Raw genomic sequence first — 27,975 nt, 5'->3', positions numbered from 1 at the left:
GCGGGCGCCAGGCTCAGGGCGCCGGGGGTCAGGGGGCAGCCCGCCGGGGTGCCGGGACCATGGCGCTGCGCGCCCGGGCGCTCTACGACTTCAGGTCGGAGAACCCGGGCGAGATCTCGCTGCGGGAGCACGAGGTGCTGAGCCTGTGCAGCGAACAGGACATCGAGGGCTGGCTCGAGGGGATCAACAGCCGCGGAGACCGCGGCCTCTTCCCGGCCTCTTACGTGCAGGTGATCCGCGCCCCCGAGCCCAGCCCGGCGGGCGACGGCGGCCCGGGCGCCCCGGCCCGCTACGCCAACGTGCCACCCGGCGGCTTCGAGCCCCTGCCTGCCGCGCCGCCCACCTCCTTCAAGCCGCCACCCGACGCCTTCCAGCCGCTGCTGCAACCGCAACAGGCGCCGCCGGCGAGCACCTTCCAGCCGCCGGGCGCGGGCTTCTCGTACGGCGGGAGCGCCCTGCAGCCGTCGCCGCAGCAGCTCTACGGCGGCGGCGGCTACCAGGCCAGCCAGGGTAGCGACGATGACTGGGACGATGAGTGGGACGACAGCTCCACCGTGGCTGACGAGCCGGGCGCACTGGGGAGCGGCGCTTACCCAGACCTCGACGGCTCGTCGTCTGGGGGCGTCGGCGCTGCTGGCCGCTACCGCCTGTCCACGCGCTCCGACTTGTCGCTGGGCTCCCGCGGCGGCTCTGCGCCCCCGCAGCACCACCCGTCGGGGGCCAAGAGCTCGGCCACCGTGAGCCGTAACCTCAACCGCTTCTCCACCTTCGTCAAGTCGGGCGGGGAGGCCTTCGTGCTGGGTGAGGCGTCGGGCTTCGTGAAGGATGGGGACAAGCTGTGCGTGGTGCTGGGCCCCTATGGCCCCGAGTGGCAGGAGAACCCCTATCCCTTCCAGTGCACCATCGACGACCCCACCAAGCAGACCAAGTTCAAGGGCATGAAGAGCTACATCTCGTACAAGCTGGTGCCTACGCACACGCAGGTACCGGTGCACCGGCGCTACAAGCACTTCGACTGGCTGTACGCGCGCCTGGCCGAGAAGTTCCCTGTCATCTCGGTGCCCCACCTGCCCGAGAAGCAGGCCACCGGCCGCTTCGAGGAGGACTTCATCTCCAAGCGCAGAAAGGGCCTCATCTGGTGGATGAACCACATGGCCAGCCACCCGGTGCTGGCACAGTGCGACGTCTTCCAGCACTTCCTGACCTGCCCCAGCAGCACCGACGAGAAGGCCTGGAAGCAGGGCAAGAGGAAGGCCGAGAAGGATGAGATGGTGGGCGCCAACTTCTTCCTGACCCTGAGCACGCCCCCCGCCGCCGCCCTCGACCTGCAGGAGGTGGAGAGCAAGATCGAAGGCTTCAAGAGCTTCACCAAGAAGATGGACGACAGCGCGCTGCAGCTCAACCACACAGCCAACGAGTTCGCGCGCAAGCAGGTGACCGGCTTCAAGAAGGAGTACCAGAGGGTGGGGCAGTCCTTCCGCGGCCTCAGCCAGGCCTTTGAGCTGGACCAGCAGGCCTTCTCGGCCGGCCTGAACCAGGCCATCGCCTTCACCGGAGATGCCTACGACGCCATCGGCGAGCTCTTCGCCGAGCAGCCCAGGCAAGACCTGGACCCGGTAATGGACCTGTTGGCGTTGTATCAGGGCCACCTGGCCAACTTCCCTGACATCATCCACGTCCAGAAAGGTAAAGCCTGGCCTTAAGAGCGTACGGTGTGGGATGTGTTGTTCAGGCTGAGAGGGTCACTTTGACAGAAGTCCCATTGTCTGTTTCAGATTAATATCCCACAGGTCGGGATCCCGGCAGGGATGTGGGCAGCCAGGCGGTGCCCCAAGGGTAGGGCGGATGGTGGGCTGGTAGCTTCCTCCTTCAAGTATTTCCAGACAGGCTGCGGGTACACTCTTCAGAGGAGGTTGGGAGAGCACTTTTGGCAACAGTGCTGTCATTTTAGAGTTTGAATAGCTGGGTAATGAGCTTCTGGGATCGGTCATCTTGTGTCTAGGGCAGAATGAGAAGGGGACCCAAGCCATGTTAGGCATCCATTTGAACACTGGCAGTGTCACTTAGCCGTGGGTTTCGGGAAGTGTGGAAATCAGGGGCAAGAGTGGATATCTGCAGAAAGGTAGGTCCTGCTTTTGCCCCTCTGCTCATCTCAGCCCCTGCATTGGTAGAGAAATTAGGGTCAGTTCTCTGTAGGTACTACTTAAATGGGGCGGCATAGGAATTCCCTGCACAGTCTTCTTGCTTGCAGCCTTTGTAAAATAAGGTAAAAGACTCAGCCAAATTTCAGGAAGTTTTAAGAAAATTACTCTCTTTAAGCTTGGTCATTTTCAATTTGGTGTCTACTAACCGACTGAAATTAAGAGTATTATTTAGGGAAATGGTGTAGGGAAGCTATGCAGAATGTAGACGATCTGAGTATTGTGTCTGAGAGCAGTGTTTCTGGTATCTCAGCGAGTTAGCTGCCCAACTGTCAGAGCTTGTTTTATTTAGTCGTCGTTAGTGTCCCTAAAGACTGAAGTTTGCAGATTGTTTTCTTAGAAAATAAGTTAGGGCAGAATTAGACCAGTAATTCCTGCCTTAAAGTTACTCGCTGGCTTGCATTCTGATAGCCTGCCTGGAGAGGGGTTGGAGCGGGGAGGCAGCCTTGCTGAGAAGGTTTTCAGTTCAGTGTGGGGGAGGGGAAGAGGACGTCACTAACCACCTTCCTGAGGGGGTGGAAATCTCCTGGCCTTGGGTAATGAGTCGCTGGCTGCCCTTTAAGGTGGGACAACCCATTTACAAACAGCCCAGATCTTTAACCTGTTCTTCCTGGTATTAAACTAAAGTTTGTCTCTCTTGATTCTCTTTCTGTTGCCTGGAAACACACACAGTAAGTTTCTTCCTCCTCATGTCAGCCCATCAGACCCTTTGGGACAGCAGCTTCCTTCCTCTCTGCTGCACTCCTGCCTCTTCCGAATAGGTGACAGGCTTCTAACTCCCCAGAGCGGGGTCCTGCAAACATGCTGATGCTGGTATAGTCCCTGCTAAAATGCACTGCCCCAAACATCCGCAATACTAGTTTCAGTGGAGAACAGTAACTTTTTTGACAATTTACATCTTGTAAGTGCAGTATAAGGTTAAATTAGCTGTTTGGGCAGCCGTATCACTGTTGACCTGCATTGACCCTGCATCTTTGTTCCCTGTGACCCCCCCTTTTTTGCATAAATTGCTATGAATTCTTGATATTTTAGTCGGTGCTGGTGCAACTGACTCTTTGAGCCTTTAACGCAGGATCTAACATTTAAATTCCACTGTGTTACATCATTCTGGATCCAGTGCTGGGTGCCTTTTTACATGTTTCTGTGAGTTTATGCAGATTGTTGGTAAACAGTTGAAAGGGTGCAGCCAGGTGCAGACTCCTGCAGTCACACACAGGTGGCTGGCTACTACAGGGCAGCATCAGTTCATTCAGTGGCTTTCCTGTCTTCAGACCACACACTCAGCCTTGTTGAGTGGCTCTGCTGTCGAAGTGAGTAGAAAATACTTGATGTTTGCCATAAAGTCTATTTTGAGTTTATATGTAGTCTGTTAATTTAACACTAGAACTAAAATCGTCTCCTATTGGGATCTGAGAAACTTCCTTCATTAAAACCAGTACCATTTTTATGTTGTTTAAACAATTCAAGGGCCCTAAACATAATCTTCAGGAACTTCAGAAAGAACATCTGTTGATATTCAACATGGTTTGTCTCTGCTGTAGCCTTGGTGTGTGATGTACAGTGAGCCTGTGTCCCTGGATAACATGTCTTTAGAATGTACTGCCATTTAGAGCTGTAGTGTGCAATGCATACAGCTAAAAGCATTTGTTTACAGCCAGCATTTATCAAGGATGCTAGTGTTGGCCGTTTTAAGAATACAGATGAGCTTTAAGCCCGGCTGAAGCTTTTTGAACATGTTCTGGATGTTCACATGATGGTATAGAGCAGAAGAAACATCCCCCTCCCGCCCCTGCTACACAGTTGCTATTGGAATGAATCTTCATCTGAGCACTTGGGAATTTTGTTTTCAGGTTGTTTTTTCCTTCAGGATCTCAAAACATAATCATATTGTAGGCCTTACTGTGACTTTTGAGAGAAGAGTCAAAACAAAAAAAAGTGAAAATCTTTAAGCAGTTTGTGCGATCTTTTGTTGTAAGTATTTGGCCCAAAGTTTATATTAAGTCTTTGTTGTTTCCAGTAAGAGAAAAGTGGTTTTATCCCTTTTACATTTTACATGTTCTAATCATATATTACCCTGGAGAAAAGCTTGGCAACCCACTCCAGTGTTCTTGCCTGGAGAATCCCATGGACAGAGGAGCCTGACAGGCTACAGTCCATAGGATTGCACAGAGTTGGACACAACTGAAGCGACTTAGCACGCACACAATCATATATTAAGAGACCCACATTCAGTTGAGTCAGAAAAAGATTAGAAAGTACTTTTTGATTACTAAAGCAGTTAAGAAGGGGCGTTAATTAGTTCTTTTTCTCCCTTAATTCTTGGGGGAGAGGATGGGACCATTAGACTCCTCTGGAGCCCCTTTCTTATCCAGGAGACTGCTGCCGTCAGCCAGCTTTCCCAGAGTTTTGGACCTGAGTTCTTCCATGCTGAGTCTGTAAGCCACACATAACTCTTTAAGTTAGTTACAGTTCAATAAAAATTTTAAAAATTCGGTTCCTTAGTCATACTAGCTATACTTCAAGTGCTTTATAGCCAGTGGCTACCATACTGGACAACAGAGATGAGGCCTGTTTCCTTCCTTGCTCTAGGTTCCCATTGGACCGTGTTGAGCTGGACTGTTGGCCAGAGTTTAACTGTCCATCCTGTCATGGGTTTCTCGCAAATCGATGGTCTTTTCACATACTTCCAGATAGTTTTCTTTTCTCTTTATTATCACCTGGCATCCCCTCTCTATATGGACTTAAGGGATAAAAAGTAGGCGGGGAAACAGGTCCTGCTAGATCTTTCTCTACAGAACATCCTGGGTACCCAACCATTGAATACTTGTCCAGCGGGAGGAAGTCCACCGGCTTTGCTGCCTGCCTTCATGGCCCGTTCAGAGAACCCAGCTGGGTTCTAGATGGACATTTGAGGCTCATCAGGAGGCTCAGAAAGAGGGTGGAAAACGTAAATACCCTGCAGTGTGGTCGACTGGGGTTTACTGACCATGCTTAGTACTGAAACCACTTACGCTTAATAATGGTTTTAGTATAAGTGCTTTCTGCAAAAATGAAGAGAGCGTTGTGTTTCCTTCAGTGAAAAGGGAATGTTAGAATTCTGATTTTTTTTTTTTTTTAAATCTACTGATGAAGTCTTAGATAAACGGACCTATTTTGGTTCATGGAGTTCAGTGTAGGAAGAAGGCAGTTTTCTGTAGTCTGAGGTACAGTAGATGGAATTCAGAACCTGTTTGAATCTTATTCATATTTTGCTTTGTTGTCACAGGAGCCCCTTAAATTCTTTGTTCACGGACGGTTCATTGATTGCTGATAGCCAGCCTACACAGGCCTTTCAGTGAGCTTTGTAATCTGTGCTCTTGATTTTCTTTTCTTGAAATGGCAGCCTCTTATCCCCTTCCTCTTAATCGTCCCTGCCTGCTATATGCTTTTATAATGCCAGTGTTAGTGAGTTTGGTGTGGTGTGTAGAATATATTTCACTATCAGTTTCTTAGCATATTCAATTCTGTTTCCAAAGATACGATTAATCTCCGGTATTTAATGAAGCTTAATCTGGAAGGCAGCGAGGGATGGTGGTTTAAAAGCTTTGGGCTTATCTCTTGGGGAATTCTGTGAAAGGGAAAAACTGTAATGTTAGGTGATGAGAAATGTTGGTTTCATCTTTGTTTATGAATCTGGACTAGATAGCCAGAGGCAGTGACTTAAAGGGAAACTGTATTCCAGAGAAAAGGTATAAAAGCATGTAAAAGTGATTGGTTGGTAAAGTATAGTCTGAGTATGTGAAGTGGGGATGCAGAACCAGACAAATAAACAGGCAGTCCTGTTTTCTGTGCTCGTAAGTTAAACACGCAGGGTCTACTTCACTGCCATCTGTAAATGGTCCAGACGGAGCTTTCTTTTCAACAAAAAACAACCCCAGGACCTCAGGAATGGTACACCAGTAGTGAGCCTGTCAGTCTTGTGGGTAGAATTTCACCATTGTGCTTCCTGTCAGCACAGGGAGGGTTGGTCTTCTGTCCCTCAGACATTAATTAAAGATAGCCAGAGTCCCGGCAGGGCACTCGAGGTGAGACTGGGCCACTGCGAGCCCTTCACTCTCTGCTCCCCATTCTCCTGTGTCTAAACATAGCCCTGAGAAGGTGGTGCCAGAAGTACAGAGAAGAGGTCTATTAAGCGGGCTGTTTACAAGCTCATCCTTACTTTGAAACCTCTGGGCTAGCAACTGAGGTCATTCACCTTTTTTGCTTTAGTCTCATCTTTAACTGTACCATTTCTCTTCCCCCATCCACTCCCAGCTATTTTTTAAGGAGACTTCAGTTCTAGCCTTACGATTTGGCCCAATCTGTATTTTCTTAGTGGAGACAAGGTTGCCTTTGGGGTTTTTGTTATAGATGACTGAATCCCTTGGTTAAAGCATCAGTGTGACTGGCCACCGAATGTCTTGGTCACAGTCTAGGTGGGGACACTGCTCACATCACCTTGTCATTGGTTTCTCTGACTTCTTTTTTGAGCCCTGAAGCCCTCTACAGAATCGTATCAGGAAGTCTGGTCTGTTAGGCTGGTCGCTGTAGAGCCCAGAGGTGGCAGGGACCTGAACTTCCACTCACGGTCTTCTGAGGAATCCTGGGCTCAGCTGGACTGTCTGTCCTCTTGAAGTGTCATATGCACAGGCTCCTATCTGGTCATTTTTGAATTTTCGAAGACCATGTGGAACCCAAACAACCCTTACCAACATGACACTTTTCTTAAACAGATTCCTTCTTTTCAGGCTAAATACTCTGCTGTCTCTTGAAGTGTTTTTTAAAACTAAAGTTTCATATCAAATTAGATTTAATTTGCTATCTATTTATGATGATCACACACACACATACAAATAGCACACTAATGCTTAGCTCTGTTTAGAGGGACTGTGCCCAGAAGACCTGAACTGTTCTTCATCCAACGTTTACAGAGCACAGACTCGATTTGTGTCTGCAAAAGGGATGGACAGGACTCTGATCCTCATGGAGGTTTTTGTTGTTGCAGTGGAGGTACAGAGGAAGTCCCATCACGGAGTCTTTTGACTGGTGGCAGAGAAGCTGTGTGCCAGGGTGCTGAGAGTCCCCGGGGCTACACAGAGCAGATGGGGTTGGTCTGGGTCTGATGAGGGGCTGAGTCGGCTCTAGAGCCCCACAGCAGAGTCCGGTCACCATGGGCCAGCCCGACATCTGGGTGACCAGATGTGAGGGGATCCTTGGGCCGCTGTTTTAACCTCTTTGAGCCCCATTTTCTCCCTGACAGAGGGAACACTTCCTCGTAAGGTCATCGTGAGGACCAAATGTTATGGTTCTTAGTAGTTGCTCACTAAGCAATTGATTTTGCAAAGTATAAAGGTACTTTTAAGATGGGAGATACTCTCTCTTAAAAGACAATTCCAGAGATCTTATCATCCCTTCAGGCAGCCTTTTACCACCAGAATTGCAGACAAAGTATAAAACCCCATCGAGTCATGGGTACAATAGTTGCGTGCTGTATTTTAATGCAGCTGTTGTTTTGCACAGCAGGGAAAATGGTGACAGAAGAATAGTCCTTGGTGTAATTGGAGTCCCCAGTTTGCTGTTGTTCATATTAAGGGTTTATGTAAATTGTCTCTTGTCAGCCTCTCTCTTCCTCCTAATTACTGTGTCCTTGCACAAGTGCTGGCGTTTCTGAGCTTCAGTTCTATCACCTGAAACTATGAGGTTCATGGTTTCCTAGATATCGTTTTGTTGGTTAACCCTTTTAATAGCATCACTCCTGCATTGAAAATACAATATTCCAAAAAAAAAAAAGAAAAGAAAATATTCCAAAGTATATAGTGAACATTTTGACCTTGTTTCAGGCTTAGTTTCAAGAGCATTCTATTTGTTTATGTGACTCTGTAATCTAGGGGCATGAAAATCCTTTATCGGTTGGCATGAAAGAAAAGTCACGCACATTTAGTTCAGATCAGCAAACACACATCCAGGGCTTCCCCTGCCAGGTGTTGCAAATGTGAAAGTGATGACTCCCTGGCCTCCTGCCTGTGATGAGAGCTCCCAGGTGTTCCGACGCCAAGGCGTGCTGGGTGGCTGGAGCAGCTTCCCTCTGACCCAGATGAGGGTGTAATTAATAGGGCCACCAAAGAGAGAAGGTGTGATCGGCTGTTTTCCCCCCGGCAAGCTGTAGCCACCTTGAGTTCTAAATACTGTCTGCTCTTCAGACGTAGAGCCAGTCTTTTTTTTTTTTTTTTTAATTTTAAAATCTTTAATTCTTACATGTGTTCCCAAACATGAACCCCCCTCCCACCTCCCTAGAGCCAGTCTTGTATTGTTGATCTTGATTTGTAGCTCGGTTAAACTTCACGGTTAAACGACTTTTAGTCCACATTTCATTTCTTCTCCCTTTCCTTGGAACTCTGTATCTCTCACTGTGATGTGACTTTTTTCTTCTGATAAAGAAGTTTTATTTGTTATTTAGCAGGTAGGGAGACACTGGTTGGGGAGGGGAGCTTAACATCATTCAGTTTATTCATGAGATCTCTGAAAGCTAAACCTGATTTTATTCAACAAGTTTTTAAGGGACCATCATACATCAGACACTAGTAAAGATGCTAGGGTTGTACCAGAAGTCAAAGCAAAGATCACCACCCTTGTAGAGTTTGCATTCTAGCAGGGTGGAGACACAAAGAAGAACACACACTGAGTAATGTGTGTCCAAGTTTGGTATGTGTTCAGTTCAGTCACTCAGTCGTGTCTGACTCTTTGCGACCCCATGGACTGCAGCATGCCAGGCTTCTCCTTCACCATCACCCAAAAGCTTGCTCAGACTCATGTCTATCGAGTCAGTGATGCCATCCAGCCATCTCGTCTTCTGTCATCCCCTTTTCCTCCTGCCTTCAATCTTTCTCAGCATCAAGGTCTTTTCCAGTGAGTTGCTCTTCGCATCAGGTGGCCAAAGTACTAGAGCTTCAGCTTCAGCATCAGTCCTTCCAGTGAATATTCACGGTTGATTTCTTTTAGGATTCACTGGTTTGATCTCCTTGCTGTCCAAGGGACTCTCGGGGAACCGCACCTAAACCCACACCAGCCTCTCTGGGTCACCCCTCACGACCCAGGCCGGTCCCCACCTCCAGAGTGCAGTGGGAAAAACACCTCGGTCAGAAAGAATCTGGCAACCGGGACCCAGGTGTGCCCACCACCCGCCTCAATGCTACAGTCTGGGCCTGTCCCCACCTCCAGAGCAGGTCACTGGGGGACCTTGGGGCCGAGGGGGAATGAACGCTCCTAAGGGTGGCACAGAAGTAGGCCAGACTGCCAAGCCACAGGCGCTCTGGGCGCAGAAGACCCTCTCCCTGCCCACCGCGGTGGCCTGGCCCAGGTAAGGCTGGGCCAGTTGGTCTCTGCAGCCGGAGGGGCACAGGGCGGTGCTGGTTGACCTGATCAGGTGACCCCGGAGCTTGAGTCTGGAGCGCAGTGATAGTCACCTGCCTCATGGTATATGTTGGGGGGAAAATAAAAGTGGAACAGAACAGGTGAGCTTGCGGAGGCAGGAGGCAGAGTGAGACACGTATCGAAAAGCACGATCACCGAGGCCTCGTTGAGAAGATGAGATTTAAGGAGGTGAGGGCGTTAACCAAACAGGTATGGGGGGAGAGTTCTTCAGGCAAGAGATACAGCTAGAGTAAAGGTGCTAGTGTGGGTGTGTGCTGGGCCTGCCGAGGAACGGCAGGGAGACCAGGTGATGGGTGCTAAGAGAGTCTGAGTAGGAGGTGAGGTCCCAGAAGGTTCGACTTACAGGGCTTCATAGGTCATTGTCAGGATTTGGAGTGAAAGCCCTAGTTTGTCGGGAGCCATTACAGGTTTTGAAGGAAGGAGTGATATACCAGTAGGCCTTTTAATAGACGTACTCCAGTTGCTGTGCTGAGAAGAGAATGGGCAGGGATGAGGCAGGGTGGGGAGGTCCAAGGTAAGAGCTGCTGCTGCTGCTGCCAAGTCGCTTCAGTCGTGTCTGACTCTGTGCAACCCCATAGACGGCAGCCCACCAGGCTCCCCCGTCCCCGGGATTCTCCAGGCAAGAACACTGGAGTGGGTTGCCATTTCCTTCTCCAGTGTGTGAAAGTGAAAAATGAAAGGGAAGTCACTCAGTCATGTCCGACTCTTAGCGACCTCATGGACTACAGCCTACCAGGCTCCTCCGTCCATGGGATTTTCCAGGCAAGAGTACTGGAGTGGGCTGCCATTGCCTTCTCCAAAGGTAAGAGCTAGGGGCCAGTAAATCTGATAATGTGGCTGAGAGATGATGAGACAGTGAGGTTTCACTCTAGACTGATTTTAAAGATGGGATCAGCAGGTTTTCCTAAAGGAACGGATGTGGCACCTGAGAGGAAGAGGAGACCTCAGCGTGAGTCTGGTTTGGGCTTCACCAGTGCTAAGAGTGGAGTTTCCATCAAGTGAGATGAGGAAGGCTGTGAGTGACACAGGGGTGCGGATGGGCTATTAGGACTTGAGTGTAATCCTTGAGGGTGGACAGCCTCCTGGATTCTGTTCCACAGCCCCTCCACCCAGCGCATTCACAGTCAAGCCCCAGGTCAAGTTCCTGTCCTTGGAGTATCCCAGCCCTTTTCTGAGCTGTCTTTGCTGATAGAATGCTGACTGGTGTGCCAGAGACTGTATGTTGCTTGGTTAGTGTGCAGGGATCGTGTTTTTATGTTCCTCAAGTATAAAATTCCACTATTTCATACATGCATAGTAAGTACTTGATGAATGCTTGTTGAATTAGTGAAGTAGGCACTCCAAAGTACTTCTTGGTTAATTTTGAAATAGATTTCTTCTGTGAATTATAGAATGTTTTTGTTTTTCTATTTATATGATGATGGATAACAGGATTTAAAAGCGTACAGGAAATAAAGATAGGATCTGGATGTGTTTTATGGGTGAAGTCACGAACATGTGAGCAGTTTAAGTCTTAGACTTAAGTATCTACGAAATGACTTTCCAAAATTCATTGGAGTTGGGAGGAGGAGAGGAAGTTTGCAAATGCTTCATTTTATGTGCTAGAAAAATTATTACCTCATGATTAAACTTTATATTGATTCTTGGTGTTTAAACTCGTGTATCGTATGTTTCTCTCCTCTTTGATAAGCTTTCGTGATACTACTCTTTCCCTGGGGTCCCTTTTGCTTAATTCAAAACATGTGAATTAGAGCATGTGTGTTCAGGGTGTTGAGTGACTTGGATACACAAAGCACTGGGTGTGGGTGTTGAACAGGAGGTGCCTGCCCTCAGGGAAAATGCAGTTCCATGAGGGAGGGAGAGTGTGTGTACAGAAAACTGAAATCAGAGGTGGATGTAACTTAGTGCCTATGTAATAATAGTGTGTGAGAGTCCAGGGTTGTGTTAGAGGTTTGAGTGGTACCATTGGTTTTCCCTTTGAAAGATAGTTGTATTTTGCCTTTTGGAGGAACATTGATGGACAGTGCATGGTTAATCCTGGGAATGCTTTAGGATAGGTTTGATAAGCATATAAGAGCTAATACGCTCCATGCCCAGAGCTTAGGTCACTGAGGGAGGCTGACAGGTGAGTTAGCTGTCACTACGCAGTGTGACCCATACAGGCATGCTAGCACATGCCGTGGTGTGAAGTAGGAAGAGGAGATGTGGTTACTTATGCAGAGTTCAAGGGTGGCTCCTCCCTGTCTCAGTCAAAGAACAGTTTTGAAAAGCAGTTGGGAGTTTGCCTGGTGGGCAGCGCAGGGAAGGACATTCTGGGCAGAGGGAACCATAAGTACAAAAATCAGGGACTAAACCCGGCTTCCTCCCACATCAGCCTTGGCATGGTTGCAGCTGGACATAGGGCCCCTTCCGGATGCACTGAATCTGAAAGACGGGAACATGTAGCCTAGACACTGGTGTTCTTAAGAAAGGTCCTTGTGATTTTGATGCTGGAGGTGATGGAGGGAGCCTCATGGAAGATTAACAGGGGGTATTGATGTGCTCGGTTCTGCAGTCCTGGTGACAGGTGTGAAGGGTGGCTTGGGGTGGGGCAAGATGGGAAGTTCCTGCAATAATTCAGGCAAGACATGGTGAAACACTAAACTGAGAAAATGTCTTTGGGGGTGGGGAAGAGGAGACAGAAGGAGGTGTTGGCCAACAGGAGTGGGGGAAGGGGCAGGGAGAATAAAATGCGCTGCACACTGAGCCTGTGGAGCTGCCAGCAAAGATGCTAGACGATGCAGTGGGGTCTGCAGCCAACAAGTCAAACCCATGCAGGTGCCTGTTCATTTATAGCACTTGAGCTTAAGGGTGTTTTTTATATATATATATATATGTGTATGTATATATATATGTATATTTTTTTAGGCCTCAATTTTGCCTCAACTTGCAAAGCATCAAATATTTACTGTCTGATCCTTAAAGAAAATGTTTGCTGACCCTCCACTTGGAGGTCAGGCAGGTTAGAGAGTTGATGTCTGTGTGGCTGTTGCTACCTTTTTTGAGTACTTACTGTGTGAGCAGCAGTATTCCAGGCAGTCACATCCATTGCATCTAATTCTCTTCAGGGGTGGGTGTGATGGCAGAGTGGTCGTGAGCCTGGACCTCAACCATATGGGGCTGAGTTCCCACCAGCAGCTTCGCTCAGCCTCAGTTTCTTTGTGTGACACCTGGAATAACCATTTTCTATGGCAAATATGTCTCTAAGCATTAATGATTAGCTGTTGAATTAGTTTGCCAGGACTGCTGTAACAAATTAACCACAAACTGGGTGGCTTAAGAAAAGTATAAGTTTATTCTCTCCCAGTTCCGGAGTCTAGAAGTCTGACATGAAGACGTGGGCAGCGCCACTCCCCTCCAAAGGCTGGAGGGGAGGACCCTTCCAGCTTCTGGTGGTTGCCGGCATTCCTTGCGGTTCCTGGCATTCCTTGCGGTTCCTGGCATGTGGACCCATGGCTCCAGTCTCTGCCTCCGTCTTTACCTGGCAGTCTCCCTGTGTGCTCATCTCCTCTTCTTTTAAGGATACTACCACATTGGATTTAGGGCCCATTCTTCCAGTATGTCCTTGTGCTTGCATGCTCGGTCACTCAGTCATGTCCGACTCTTTGCAACCCCATGGACTGTAGCCCGCCAAACTCCTCTATCCATGGGATTTCCCAGGCAAGCTTACTGGAGTGGGTTGCCATTTCTTCCCCCCAGGGATCTTTGACCAAACCTATGTCTCTTGCATTGGCAGGCGGGTTCTTTACCATTGAGCTACCTGGGAAGCCCAATCCAGTATAACCTCACCCAAACTAATTATGTGGGCAAAGACTCTGTTTCCAAATAAGGTCACAGTTCCAGTTCCAGGTGGATGTGAAGGAGATGCTGTTCAATCCAGTATAGCTATTTAACTCCCCAACTGGGTGCCAGGTGAGGCTCAAAGAAGTTGAGTGATTTCCAGGATCACACAGCTAATAAGGAGACCTAGGATTTGAGTTCACTTTTCGCCTGACCCGAGATCAGTACTCTTTATGCTACAATAGGTAGGATGCCTGCTAGAAAATTGTTTTATCCTATAGGCAGTCAGCAGCCACTAAAGGTTTGAAACTGAAGAGTGGCTTCTGAATTGTGATAAAAGTAGCAAATGTACATTGAGGGTTTTTGTGTGCCAGGCATGGTGCTTTGCACTGGATTATATCTATTTAAACCTCATGGAAGATTTTGAGGTAAATTCTCTCATTATCCCCAGTTTTCAGGCAGGAAGGCGGTGAGCCATAGACCCTAACTGAGCTCTTGGCATGCGTCCCCCGAGTGCAACCTGGTTCCCCGGAAGCTGCTCCTGTTGGCTGAGTACAGACCTGCAGAGGCTTGTTAGTAGACCAGGCTTGAGGCGGGCTTTGAAAGAGCAGGTGAACTGAAGACACCTGTCAGGGAGAGTGGAAGACTGGCGAGGGGTGGCTCTCTTGAATCTAGAGTTATTGTTTAGTTGCTAAGTCATGTCCAACTCTTTTGTGACCCCGTGGACTCTAGCCTGCCAGGCTATCCTGTCCATGGGATTTCCCAGGCAAGAATACTGGAATGGGTTGCCGTTTCCTCCTCTGGGGGATCTTTCCGACCCAGGGGTCCAACCCACGTACGTCTCTTGCATCTCCTGCATTGCAGACAGATGCTTTACCACTGAGCCACCAGGGAAGCTTGAGTCTAGAGTTACCTTTGAAGTTTTAAGTTTGAGTGACAGAAAGTAGTGATGCCAAGAATAGAAATAGGTAGGTTTAAGAAAAGAAAGATTAGAGGGAAATAGAAGGAATGGGGCTGAAGGGATCCTTAGAAAATCCCATTTTCTGGACTTTTTATTATATTTCATTATATTGACGTTTGTGATTTTCACAAAAGCCCACCTATTGCCTGCAGTGAGAAATCTCTATAAATGCTAGTAAATGTCAGCATGGGTAATCTATAAGTTTTCCTGTTTTTTGAGTTATATTTTATGTCTGTTTTAAAATACTGTATTTCTATTTGTAGGTTGTTTTGACTTCAGATGTTTATTTATGATTGGTTCAGGAAGTCTAGATGTGGCCAGAGTAGAGACTCATAGCCAGTGGAAACCTGGTCCCCGCCATTGGCAGAAAGCAGGGACACCCCAGGGCCAAGAGTGTTCTTAAGTTTAGAACTGTTGATTTAGGAATCACCCCAAAGTGTAGTGATTGTAAAATGATGTGAAGTGCCGGTCATAATGCCCACAGCAAACACCACTGAGGGGAGGCATTAATGCTGGGCTGCTCACCACTTAGTACCCACCAGAACTTAGGTAGCTGCTGGTAATGCTGGGGTTTGCAATTACATTTCTAAAGTTAAAAACTAGATATTATTTGGGAAGAATACTTGAAAGAAAGAAAAAGATCCTTTGAAAATATTGTTCTAACTGTGGTAGTAACTGCAGCCCTCTCAGAAGCAGTCCTGGGAATCATGGGTCTGGCTTTGGATGTGTGCCTCACGTGTCTGTTTCTTTTCTACAGGGCCGGTGCCACCTCACTCTGTTCTTCCCCCATGGAGTGAGGCTTGTCGGCTTAGCTGCTTCTATTAGGTTTATGTTAGTTTGTGTGTATGTGTGCTCACTTGTGTCTGACTCTTTTGCGACTCCAGGGGCGATAGCCCACCAGGCTTCTCTGTCCATGGGATTCTCCAGGCAAGAATACTGGAGTGGGTTGCCATTTCCTTCTCCAAGGAACTTCCCAATCCAGGGATTGCACCTGCATCTCCTGCATTGGCAGGCGAATTCTTTACTACTGTGCCACCTCTTAGCTTGGGCCTCCCTTTATCATCCTAGAAATAAAGAAACTTAAGGTTTTACCTTTGGTTAAAGGTAGTTTCCAAAGTCCATTTTAGTCTTAGGTATAGGTATGTTTGTTGTATATCAAAGGTCATTTAAATCCAAAGTACTGGCAGCTTTCAAATATCCCTGCTGCTGCTGCTGCTGCTAAGTCACTTCAGTTGTGTCCGACTCTGTGCGATCCCATAGACGGCAGCCACCAGGCTCCCCCATCCCTGGGATTCTCCAGGCAAGAACACTGGAGTGGGTTGCCATTTCCTTCTCCAGTGCATGAAAGTGAAAAGTAAAAGTGAAGTCGCTCAGTCGTGTCCGATTCTTAGCAACCCCATGGATTGCAGCCCACCAGGCTCCTCCGTCCATGGGATTTTCCAGGCAAGAGTACTGGAGTGGGGTGTCATTGCCTTGCCGCTTTATTTGTACAGACCGATATCCATGCGTGTATATCAGGAAACAAAAGGATTAGGAATTAGGAATTATCCACTGTGCACCTCAGGCATCAAGTGTATTCTCTGAATTTTAACCACACTATGGATTCTGTTTTATAGCATTTGTTGTTTTATTCGAGTTTTATTATATGTTCATGATTATTAAGAATATTCCTTCTACCTTATTTTATTATGATTCTGTGGGTAGAAAACCTTTAAGAGAGAAAATGATACATGTTTCTATTATCCTCAGATTTTGGTCTTTATCTCAATTTGCTTGGCCGTAGGCACATCAACATTTTCACCATTGTATCCAGAGTCTTCTGAAATAAAAACACTATTTTTACAGTATTCTCTTGAATCTATCATCCTAGTATCTTTATCATGTATTTAATACTTAATATAAGCTGAAACACAAGAACCTTTATTATATATAACATTTCTTAGCTGTGAACAGAACAACCTATGTTACAAATGAGCCATAAGAGATATAATCACGTGATTTCCGTCTTCATTTCTGAAACAAGGTGAGCTGTATGGATATATGTACATAATGAGTAGAAGTAATCCAATGTTTTAAGATCTGGTGTACTCCAGTGAATGTTTTCATTCTTACTAAATGTCATCCTGCCTGTACACTTCTGGTGATTGCTGAATGGAGCTAAAAGGGCTGCTTAATTAGGAAATAATAAGACTTTTACCAGAACAAACAGCTTCTTATTGTATCTTCAGGACCAAAACGTAGAGGCCTGAGTTCTTTAAGTGATTTTTTCATCATCAAGCAATCAGGTCTTTGTTGTTATTGTTATTATTTTATTTTTTTTTTTGTAATTTATTATTCTGGTCCTGCCCCTCTCTCGTCTTTTTGAATGACTCAAAAGTTCTCATTGTGAATTGAAAGTGAATTTTAAATTACTTGTATCTTTGAATTTTGATAGTTCTTGGCTCTAGGGACATTTTGTCCCTTCAAAAAGTTGCTCTCACTGATGAGTTCAGTGGTACTATTTGCACCCTCTCAAGTTTATTTACGTGGTTCAAATCTGGAGCCCACTTAGTCAGACTTGATGCAGGAATAAATAGAATTGTGAGGGCCTGGAGGCGGTTCATGCATGCCTGCTGGGTTGCTCAGTCGTGTCCTACTCTTTGCGACCCCATAGACTGTAGCCCTCCAGGCTCCTCTGTCAATGGGATTTCCTAGGCAAGAATACTGGAGTGGGTTGCCCTTTCTTTCTCCATGGAGGTGGTTCATGGGTTGCTTATCCCAACATGAGGCCTCTGGAGGCTTGGTGTGGTGTGGTGCCCTGTGTTCTGAGCCTGGTCCGTGGGGCTTTGAGATCTCAGGCAGGAAGCAGCCCCAGTTGGGCAGGTACAGGGAACTGCGTGGGTTAGGAAGCAGACCCAGATTCACACGTAGCTGACACCTTGTTAAGTTATTTACCTTGCCTAAGCCTCTTGTCCACCTCTGAAAATGAGTCATCCTTGCTTTTCTTTCCAGGTTAAAGATTAAAAAAAAACTAGACATGCGGGGTATAGACCACAGCTTTGCATAGAGCAGGTGCTCACATGGGACTGTTTTGCCTGGATGCATGACCATCCTATCCTGCTCCTTTTATGTAGATGTCAGTCTTTGTTTTTGGAGCTATTTTACTAATAAAAAAAAATTAAAAAGTAAATATTGGAGCAGAGAGAGGGGAAGGAGGAGTCAACGAGTGGGTGGATAGAAACCAAAAGGAGGGAGGAAAGTGGAGGGGGAAAGAGTTACTGGGGAGTTAGCAGGGACCCAGGGGGGTGGGTACCAGTGATGAGAGGATGAGAGCAAAATAGGCCACGTTGGCCAAATTAGCATTTTCTTTCAACATTTTACAAGTACCAGGGAATGAAGAAAAACAGGTCTGGTTCACCCAGCTTCTGTACAGCTGTCCCTGTGCCCTTCAGCCTGTATCCTGTTCTGTGCCTCACTGCCTGGGTTTTCTGGGGCAGGGTCCCAGGAAGACAAAATCTTGTTAATGTTCTTGGCACATTCATGATTTCAAAATTAAATGAAGTGCTTACTTTTTTCTTCTAATTCTTTTTTTTTTAAAGGAAGAAAATGTAGCCTTTGGATCCCTGTTGCTTAGTGACTGAACCTTTTGTATAATTGGTCCGAGGAGGGACAAAGCATACGAGAATAAGAGATTTGGTTAAGGAAAGGAAGGCAAAGTTCAGGTGCAGAAACTAGTGGGTTGGGAGCTTCTGAAGCAGCCAGCAAGCCTAGGGGGTAGGGTGGGGGCCTGAGAAGGTGAAGGTGGAGGAGAGGGCCTTACCCGGAGAAACTGAAGGGAGGCCAGATAACTTCAACTGAGTTGAGAGCCTCCCTGGTTAAAATGTCTGAGGCACTGCAGTATGTGAGTGGGTTGTTTTTGTTTTTTTTTTTTTTGCCTCTTTCTGGTTTTGCTGGGTCAGAAGTTGCCAGGGCAGTGCTTTCTTTCTGCAAATCAGAAGGAGATGATACAGCAGAGTTTAGTGTAGTGTAACTGTATTTGCTAATGTGCTTTATAGTTCAGCTCACGGAACCGATCAAAACTGACAAATGTAACACGGAATGATCAAATCTCTGAAAACAAGGTTGAGCAGCTGTCGTTGCTTGAGGGCAACAGAGAGCCGGCTGGTTAACTGTCCCTAACTGTTGTCCTGTTCTCTCCTGCCCTGGCATCACTGTTCGCTCTCTAGGGCTCAGACATCCCTTCCAGAGCAAGGCAGTCTCTGGCCAAGCCTGAAATCCTACCGCATTTTCTACATGTATGTGTATTACTTTTTATTTTTATTTTATTTTATTTTTTTTGTGTGTATTACTTTTTAAATTGCAAGGGAAAAAATAAACATTATATTTTTAAAAAGAAAACTGGGTATATTTTCCAAACACATTTCCCTAAGCGATTGCTCTCAAAATTTAAAGAAGTGGAAGACTGTTCCTGACTGTTGGCTGTTCTTCACAAGTTCTCATTGACTAGATGATACCAGAGCGTCAGTGTTCGCATTCTGCTGCTGCTAAGTCACTTCAGTCGTGTCCGACTCTGTGCGACCCCATAGACGGCAGCCCACCAGGCTCCGCCATCCCTGGGATTCTCCAGGCAAGAACACTGGAGTGGGTTGCCATTTTCAAAAACAAAATGGCAATGAAATGCTTCCTGAACAGTTTTACTAATGTACATAATTTAATGGCATGCTGTGTGAATAATGTGATGCTTTTGAAAATGGTGCTGACTTCCTGGATTGTAATTAATCTGTGAATTTGAGCCCTTTAAGGTTATAATAATAATGAACTTAGTCATGTGATTGGATTCTTTTATGTGTCATTATTTTGTGTTCCCCACAAGCATGCGTAACATCATTCCTCTAAAACTGAGTGCGTGTGGGTTATGAATTAGGATGCTCCTTCTGGCCTGAGCATGCTTTAAAATTATGCTCACATTGGTAAAATATCAGAACATGGGAGGAGACGAGTGGAAGTGAAGTTAGGACATGAGTTCTGCTGGGTTTGGTGATGGGGAAGTGGGCAAAACGCCTTTCTCTGAGCCTGGGTAATTTCAATAAGTATCAAAATGAACACAGTTAGGAATTTTGCATGTACAGAGTCAGCTAAGAATGCCGAAAAAGTCTGGGTCCTAAAGCAAGGTTGAAATACTGGTTTAGTTTTCCTTTTATGACTCCAAATGTAGAAAGGGAAGGACCCTTTTCAACAGAGTGGAGCAGAGGCTCTGACTAGAATGTTAAGTGAAAAGTGGCAGGGCTGGCAGGCAGGTAGGAAGGGTGAGTTCTTTGCCAGGAATTAGCTGTGGGACTTCGGACAAGTCACAGCCTCTTGCTAGAGAGACTGAAAAAAACTACCAAAACCTCATCTAACCTTCACAACCTTATAGCTCATTGAAAAAAACAATCGGAGACCCAACTCTGCCCTTCTTACCAAGGACTCAGTTCTCCCAGCTTCCCCAGTAGGTACCTTGCCAAGGTGGAGTGGTGGATGAGGAGGAAGTTGTCATGGTCCTTCTCCATCCCTTGGAATAAAGGTTTAGGGTGATCAGTTCCTGAGTGAACTTTCTATCCTGTGGAAATCCTTTAATACTTTGTCCAACTATTTTAATAGTTCGATCGAGTGCTCAGCTGCACGTCCCTTCTCAGCCTGGAAGCCTTTTTAGCAGGGTGACTCTGTATTATGAAAAGACTGTTTGCGGCCCATGGACTGTAGCCCGCCAGGCTCCTCTGTGCATGAAATTTTCCAGGCAAGAATACTGGAGTGGGTTGTCATGCCTTTCTCTAGGGGATCTTCCCGGACCCAGGGATCAAACGCGCATCTCTTATGCCTCCTGCACTGGCAGGCCGGAGGCATACCACCAGCGCCACCTGGGAAGCGCATCTCTGTACTCCTTTCTGCCTCCCCGCCACAGGGATTCCCTGAGGAAGAAACACCTGAAATGTGTCCAGCTCAGCCCAGTGTCCTGTGTGGGAGCTAGATTGCTTTTGCCTGTTGGGGAGCACAGTCATGGGTGTGATGGAAATACATTGCCCACTTTCATGATACCTTTTCCTGTACTTCTAATAAATACCCTTTAAGAATTTATTTTTAGTTGTATAACTTGGGGAGGCTGCACCATTTTTCATGTATTACCTTCTTGTTATTTTGTCTTGTTATTGGTACCTTAATGAAGAAAGTGTTCATTGTTCTGTAATTTCAGCCTCTTCTTATTTAATGTCAGAATTTAATAATTGCCTCTATTTTCTTTTCTTGATAAAATCTTATTTTGTCCATATATAACCCCATATAATGTTTGTCTTGTTTGTCTTTTAGCCCGAGAAATAATTTTGCAGTTATATACTTGTATTCCTACTCTGAAATGTGTTTCCCTCTGATCCCTCCTATTTTTAATTTTTTTTCACTTTAAAACAGTTGCTGTGCCCATGAGTATTATGGGTCTTTTGTTTAATCCAGAAGCAACCACTTTACACCTTAGGCTTTATTTTATTATTTCTCCCCCTTATTGTTTGATTTTCCTTACTGTTACAAAAGCAGGGTGACAGTGTGATGTTTGTGACAGAAGAGGCCTGGTAGGGGTTAGATTCCTCCTAAATTAGCCACTATCAAAGTACAGCTTTTGGGGGAGGGGAGTTTGGAGGACAATGGATACATGTATATGTATGGCTGAACTCCTTCCCTGTTCACCTGAAATTATCACAACATTGTTAATCTGCTCTTCCCCAAAACAAAGTTAAAAAAAAAAAATACAGGTTTCGAAAACCTTTGCCTGTTTTTGTATTGACGGCATGATAAAAGTATGTGTTCCTGTTGGTCTTTAGATTCTGGGCCATGTTTCTAGCTTTTATTTACACTCCTCTTGGGTTTGGTACAGCTGAGAGAATACTTAAAATATGCTGTAGTGTTTGTTACAACTGTGCAGCTGGTTACATTGTACCTCTGCAACTGATTCGTAGGCTACAAGTTAATATTTTAAGCTATCCTGGAAGTAGCAAGTCTGTAGGGATTTAACCCTGCCCCTTATAGTTTTCTTTCTCCAACACTTCACTCTTTAGAAGCTAAACCTGATCGAAAATGTGGCTATCTCTGCCTTGTGATGTTTAATATTTTAGATTTGGAAGTATGGGAAGCATAGATGTGTGTACAGATAATTCCCAGTTTGAGAATTGGCAAATAAACTGCAAGAATACACCATCTGTGACAAAGTTCTAGTTCTAATAGTGAAACTATTTTACTTATATCTAGTGGATGTTTGTAATATCATTTCTATTGGAAAAGTATGTTCCCACTTTGACCTTGAGAGAAGCCAGAGTTTAGAAGTGCAGTGGGTAGAAGTGGGGTAGAGGAGAGCTTCGGGGAAACTCCAGAAAGTAGTTCTGTTCATCAATTCCCCAGTGGTTTTTCCTTTTTTTCTGTATACTCTCAGACAGTAAACTAATTAACTTCCATAATTAGCTTATTGAATGATTTAACTTTATCTTTCTTATAAGAAAACACACTAAACCCTTATTATTTGTTAAAAATGTATGGGAAAAACTAATCAGAGGCTTGTGAGGTGAATATTTAAACACAGAATGGTTTTCTTCTTGAAGGAAATGATTTTTTAACTGTCAATAATGTTTTGACTTACTTAAGATAACTTTTGAGGGGGCTTGGGGTTCAAGGTCTTTGGGTTGTCATCCTGAAATGTAACAGCCAGATGCTTAAAGAACAGGATTGCTGTCAACTCGGGAACTCTTTCGATTTTTCAAAAAGTATATTGCTGTCAGGCCTGTTTTTTGTTGATCATCTTTCTTCAGAAGGTGGGTCTGGAGGGAAACCAGTTTAACTACATTTTAGTTAAAAGATGTTGTGGTTTTAAAATTTGCTCCAAATTCATGGGTCCAGTTTTGTGAAGACATAATCTTCCTTGATGACACCTAGCACTCTCTCTTCTACCAGTGTGTACGTTTATGGAATGCTGTTCAGTACCTTCATTTTCTATCTTGTGTAGGTCTTTAATGGTTTCAGGAATGTAAATCTTGTCACCTCAAAAAATAATTCGAGTCCCTAAAATAGGAACCATGTCTCTTTCTGATAAACATATTTCACCTGTTTCCTTGCTCCTTGCAATCCTGATGCGTTATGCGAATAGATTTGAATTGTGTTAAGTGCCTTAAACCAAATTCCAAGTGAAATTGCCCTTTGGGTACTTTTCTTCAGTGGTTTGTTCTGTTCTTCCTATTTTGCAAAATAATTTTTGGCTGGGCTGTCCAACTGCACCAGAGCAAACAAAGGCAAAGCCCATCCAGGGATTGTATGTTACTATTTTGGGTGATAGTTCTTGACTTATATAATTTTCCAAGAGAATCTAAGTCAGTGAGAAGGGGGCAGGTGGAGGGAAGACAAAACCCCCCACCCCCCATGTAAGTTTGAGTTTAAAATTTTAAAATAATGAAATATGTGCTGCCTTTTCGATTTCTTTTTTGTAGCACCCTAATTGTATGCTTCAAAGATAAGAAAGTCAGACATCTTATGCATATTTTTTAAAAGGCTCTACAGGCACAATTAATGAATTGAATGAGGCTACTAAGATTCCAGAGGGAACTTTTCAACACCTATATGGTTTATTTTACATATTCACAAGGTCTCCTGATGTGCATGTCAGATTAAAAGCCGGGGACCAGCAAGGAAGGGGAGGGCAGGAGCTCCTGCCCTTGTCCCCAGCACCCTGCTCGCCAGCCCACTGTGCCTTTTTGCCTCTTCAGTTTCCAGTTTCTTTCCTGAATATTTGTGGTGTTTGCTTTGAAGTCTGCATTCAGATCCCATCTCTCCTGCCTCTTACTGGGTTACTGCTAACTTCGGGGCTCAAAGAATGTGGGTGGCTTTCTCAGTTTCCTTGTGAAACAGCAGTAATGTCTGTAGCAGAGTTGCAGCAGGGTTAGACTTGGTACACAGAAAGTGCCTCACATATACGACTGTTTTAGGCAGCTCCCTTTTACTGTTACCTCCGCTTATTCCTGCCCCCACCCTGGCACCCTTTGTCCTCAGCACTGCCTGGCACAGAGCAGGTCCTCCAAGCATTTTCCCTTGTGACGCGATTACATTATCTTGGAAGAAGCCATAGTCCGTTCCCGTGCAGAATTCCGTGCTTTGCAGCGCTGTTTCACTTCACGTCATGGCTGTGTGCTGGTCCTCAGTGTGCTTTCTCATGGTGTCTTCCTTGAGAGTTCCGGAGGCTGGGGACTTGAACGCTTGGTGTGAGCCCCGCCATGTGCATCCCCCTTGCCAGCTCTGTGCTGTCCTTGTGTGTGTGTTAAGTTGCTTCAGTCGTGTCCAGCTGTTTGCAACCCCACAGACTGTAGCCTGCCAGGCTCCCCTGTCCATGAGGATTCTCCAGACAAGAATGGAGTGGGTTGCCATGCCCTCCTCCAGGGGATCTTCCCCTCCCAGGGATCTAACTCATGTCTTCTGCAGCTTCTGCACGGCAGGTGGATTCTTGACTGCTGAGCCACTGGGGAAGCCAGGCCCTCCACAAATGTTGGTAAATGAGCTGAGATTATTGCCTTGGAAACCCAACTGTTCAGAGCTCTGTGTTATTTACAAAATAAATTCATAGCTGGGAGAAAAGTGAGTCTTCAGTTCACAGCTCCTTTTTAGTATGTACGCTCAGAAAGCTTGAAGGTGACAAACGCCCAAAGCTCTTTAGGCCTTGGGGAGATTTAGTGCTTGTACTGTGTCCAGGAGTTTTGAAAATGTATTCTGATGTGATTCAGGTTGTGAAAACGTCAGGCTTGTTCATTTGTAAATTGGTTTTTACGGATGCACGTCTGCAGGTCTGTGTCATAGAATGTCGTTTCTGAAAAGGTGGGGATCTCATCTGGAGGCGGATGAGCTGCAGGTTCATTGACCTTGGCACTGCTCAGGGCCAGGTTTCTGAGTTCCTCTGCGCTGGACTCCAGTAACTGTAACAAGTGACACTCGCAGCATATTCCCGGTGCCCAGCTGCTTCACGGCTCAGTGCCTGTCCTCCATGCTCAATAGCTGGCACCTTGGCCCTGAATCACGAAATCAGATCGCCTGAGACTCTGCTCTCTTGATGCCTTGTTTGGGCTTCCTAGGTGGCGCGGTGGTAAAGAATCTACCTGCCAAGCAGGATACACAGGTTCCTTCCCTGGATCAGAAAGATCTCCTGAGGAAGGAAATGGCAACCCACTCCAATATTCTTGCCTGGGAAATCTCATGGACAGAGCCTGGCGGGCTACAATCCACAGGGTTGCAAAAAGAGAGTCGGACACGACTTAGCAGCCAAACAGTAACAGCAAGCGCTCTCTCAACCATTTTCAACGTAAATTTCATAGTTTCATATTCTCAGTCATCTTTTAGGTAATTTTTTCTTTTTTAGTTTGCTGTCTCATGCTTTCCTAGTTTATTCAACTTCAATTTTTATATATAAATGATGATACTTGTACAAATATAATGAACATAAGTTCACTATAAGAAATTATTCTTTTCTGTCTCTAAGGAAGAGGAGCATTCTCTGTTTAGTGTAGACCACAGGCAGGCAGGTTGCACTGCTTCTTGAGGCTCGTCTGCTGTGGGGCAAGTGTTAACAGGGCCACGTTTTCAAGGTGATGGCTACTTAGGGGATTGGGTAGGTGTCTTCCTGTAGCCCTGTTAACATGGACAACATCTCCACTGTGTGGTTACGGGGCAAGCAGTTTATTCTGTCTGCTCCAGGGCTCTCCCGCTTTTCAGGTTAAGGTCTTCTTTAGAATAGATAAATGAAAATATACAAACATACATACATTTATATCTGTAACATTTGTTGTTGATGAGTTTTAATTTCTCAGGTCTTGGAGTTGTGCAAAAAACCCAAAAGTGTTTAAGGATTTTATTTAATAGTAGGTTTACTCTATTTTGTAGATTTGAAGATATTTAGATACAGGGCTTTTCCCTTGTATATTTCACCATTGGCTAAAACAACATTTCCACAACAAAGTTGCTCAGCTTCCCCACTGCCTTCTAAACAGGCTACCTTTCCCTCCACTTAGCATCATCACATCCTCAGTCCAGCAAGCCTGGTGTCCCAAGTGTTTCTTTCGTCTTTCATCATGATTCAGTAGAATGGATGCATGTGGGGTCAGGAATCTGGATTCTTGAGCTGGCTGTGCTCAAGTGATTTGAACTTTATCATCACTCATTTTTAAGAACACATGAATAGTCTTTATTTTTCCTACCTCCTATGCATCCTCAGGCTTTTGTGCTTTTTTTAATGACTGTGCTTCTAGGGGAAGATCTGCCCTCATGTGGCACTTGCCACAGAAACCATCCTCTCCACCCCACCCCACCCCCAACCCCTTGGGCCCCGCATCCTCTGGTGATGTTTCTTGGCCACAGGCTATGACACCTCTGGCTTCATTCCCAGGTCACCATTAGGGCAAACTCAATACTCACTGATCTTTACAGCCTGTAAAGAGAAGGAGGCATATGTTTACTGCACAGGGCCATTATGCTACAGGTATGGATCTCCTGGTAGAATGTGGAGTCAGAATCAGGCATGCATGCAGTATGCTCCACTTTAGAGATGACCGTCTTAATATATGTGTATATAGTGGTGTTGGTGGCTCAGATGGTAAAAAAAATCTTAACTGCAATGTGGGAGACCCAGTTTTGATGGCTGGGTTGGAAAGATCCCCTGGAGAAGTGAATGGCTGCCCACTCCAGTGTTCATGACTGGAGAATTCCATGGACAGAGGAGCCTAGCAGGCTAGTCCATGGGGTTGCCAAGAGTCGGATGTGACTGAGCGACTAACACACACACATACAGAGTGGTGTTACACTTTGTCCCTTAAGAATGTTAAAATTAGAGAGTTTCTTGGTTTGTCTTTAGGAAAAATTCCTTGCAGTTTTTTGTCTGTAGTATATAGTATCTCTGCTGTTGGAAGAGATGAAACATACTATTTGGTCAATGGCAAAGGCTAGTTTTGATAAGTGAATTTGTAGCAGTGGAAATGTTTTCAGAAACTTTACCAGATTTCTTCTTTTTTAATAAATAATTATAGTCACCCCTTTAAATGCCGAGGACTTCAAAATAGTTCAGGCAAGTATTTATAATGCCCAACATTCTGTTTACTATGTAGCTGTAACACTGGGATACATATGTATTTTTTATTTTTTTATATGTATTTTTTAATTAATTTTTTTTTTAAACTACAGGAGCTCTTACCAAAGTAAAGGAGAGTAGGCGACACGTGGAAGAAGGGAAGATGGAAGTCCAGAAGGCTGATGGCATTCAGGATCGCTGTAACACTATTTCTTTTGCTACTTTGGCTGAAATTCACCACTTCCATCAAATTCGAGTAAGAGACTTTAAATCACAAATGCAGCATTTCTTACAACAACAAATAATATTTTTCCAAAAAGTGACGCAGAAGTTGGAAGAGGCTCTTCACAAATATGATAGTGTTTAATGACTGGACGTTGGATTGTGGACTTTTTTTTTCAGTTCAAGGATAATTTCTACAGCAGAATACAAACTGCTATCAAAGAACTATTGCCAACTATCAGCAGTGGCACAAGGATGGTTTTGTGTTCAACTGAAACTGGGCTGAATATATAATTATGTAGGAAAGAAGCAGTTAATATGTTTATATAACAGAAACAGTACCACACATTGTAACTAAATTATACTCTGTATGCCTACACTACCATTGTAACTTTTGGAATAATGAGTATACTATTTGCCTTATTGCTTTTTGAAGTATGGGTATTTTAGTGCATACTTTGTAGACCTCAAAACCCATGAAGGGTCTCAAAGAAGCTGGCTGGTTAAAAGCCTGCTGTGGATGCCTTTTTACTCTCATAGATTGGGATTACCTAAATTCAGCCTATTCTCTGTTTACAAACTCCAACTAGAGCAGCTATGCGACTTTGTGCCTTTAGACTCTTGGTTTTTCATTTCTCCACCCCCTACCCCCTTTTTAAAGCAACCACAACTTTTCTGATGGAAAGAGTGAAAGGCCAGTGCACATAATGACAAACTGCTGGGCACCTCCTGTTGGCACTGGGGGCAGGGTGGGAGGATCAGCTGTCACCAGTTTGCCCAGCGAGTTTTGTCCCCTGATAGATGCTGGCGAGCACAGAGGAGGGAGCCTCAAGTTCACCTTCAGATAGGGTGTCTGTTAGGGAAGAAAATGGTGCCACTCTGCTCCCTTAGATGCTGCAGTAGCCTAGTCTCTTCACTCAAGTGTCCTGGAAACTTGACGTGGAGATTTAATCAAACATGTCTTACAACCCGGAAAAGGGGTCTAATCTGTTGGGGACATGAGCACAGAATCAGTGACAATACACACTCGGTTTTAATTCTTACGAGAGTTTTCTTTTCTTTTTTTCCTTTTTTAGCTTGAAATTTTTCTTTTAATATTCAGTGTGTGTGTGTGTGTGTGTTTTAATGGATCTACACTGTTAACTGATTGAGACTCCACTGTGATTCACTTGTTTACTTAATCAAAAACTTTTCAGGGATGTCTATAAAATTCAGTGTTATATGTGATGAAA

General features: G+C 45.4%; 1 protein-coding gene across 1 annotated transcript; it reads left to right on the top strand.

The window, feature by feature from the left end:
* The first annotated feature begins 58 nt into the window (after positions 1-58).
* SNX18 (sorting nexin 18) lies at positions 59-27,749 on the top strand. The gene is made up of 2 exons (XM_052659212.1): positions 59-1,686; positions 26,635-27,749. Exons 1-2 carry the CDS (start codon positions 60-62, stop codon positions 26,886-26,888), a joined length of 1,881 nt encoding a protein of 626 aa, XP_052515172.1. The 5' UTR covers position 59; the 3' UTR covers positions 26,889-27,749.
* Positions 27,750-27,975: the final 226 nt, after the last annotated feature.

The sequence above is a fragment of the Budorcas taxicolor genome, chromosome 20 (assembly GCF_023091745.1).
Source record: "Budorcas taxicolor isolate Tak-1 chromosome 20, Takin1.1, whole genome shotgun sequence".
NCBI lineage: Eukaryota > Metazoa > Chordata > Mammalia > Artiodactyla > Bovidae > Budorcas > Budorcas taxicolor.
Note: the sequence above shows the minus strand (reverse complement) of the source record. Positions and strands in the feature narration are given on the sequence as shown.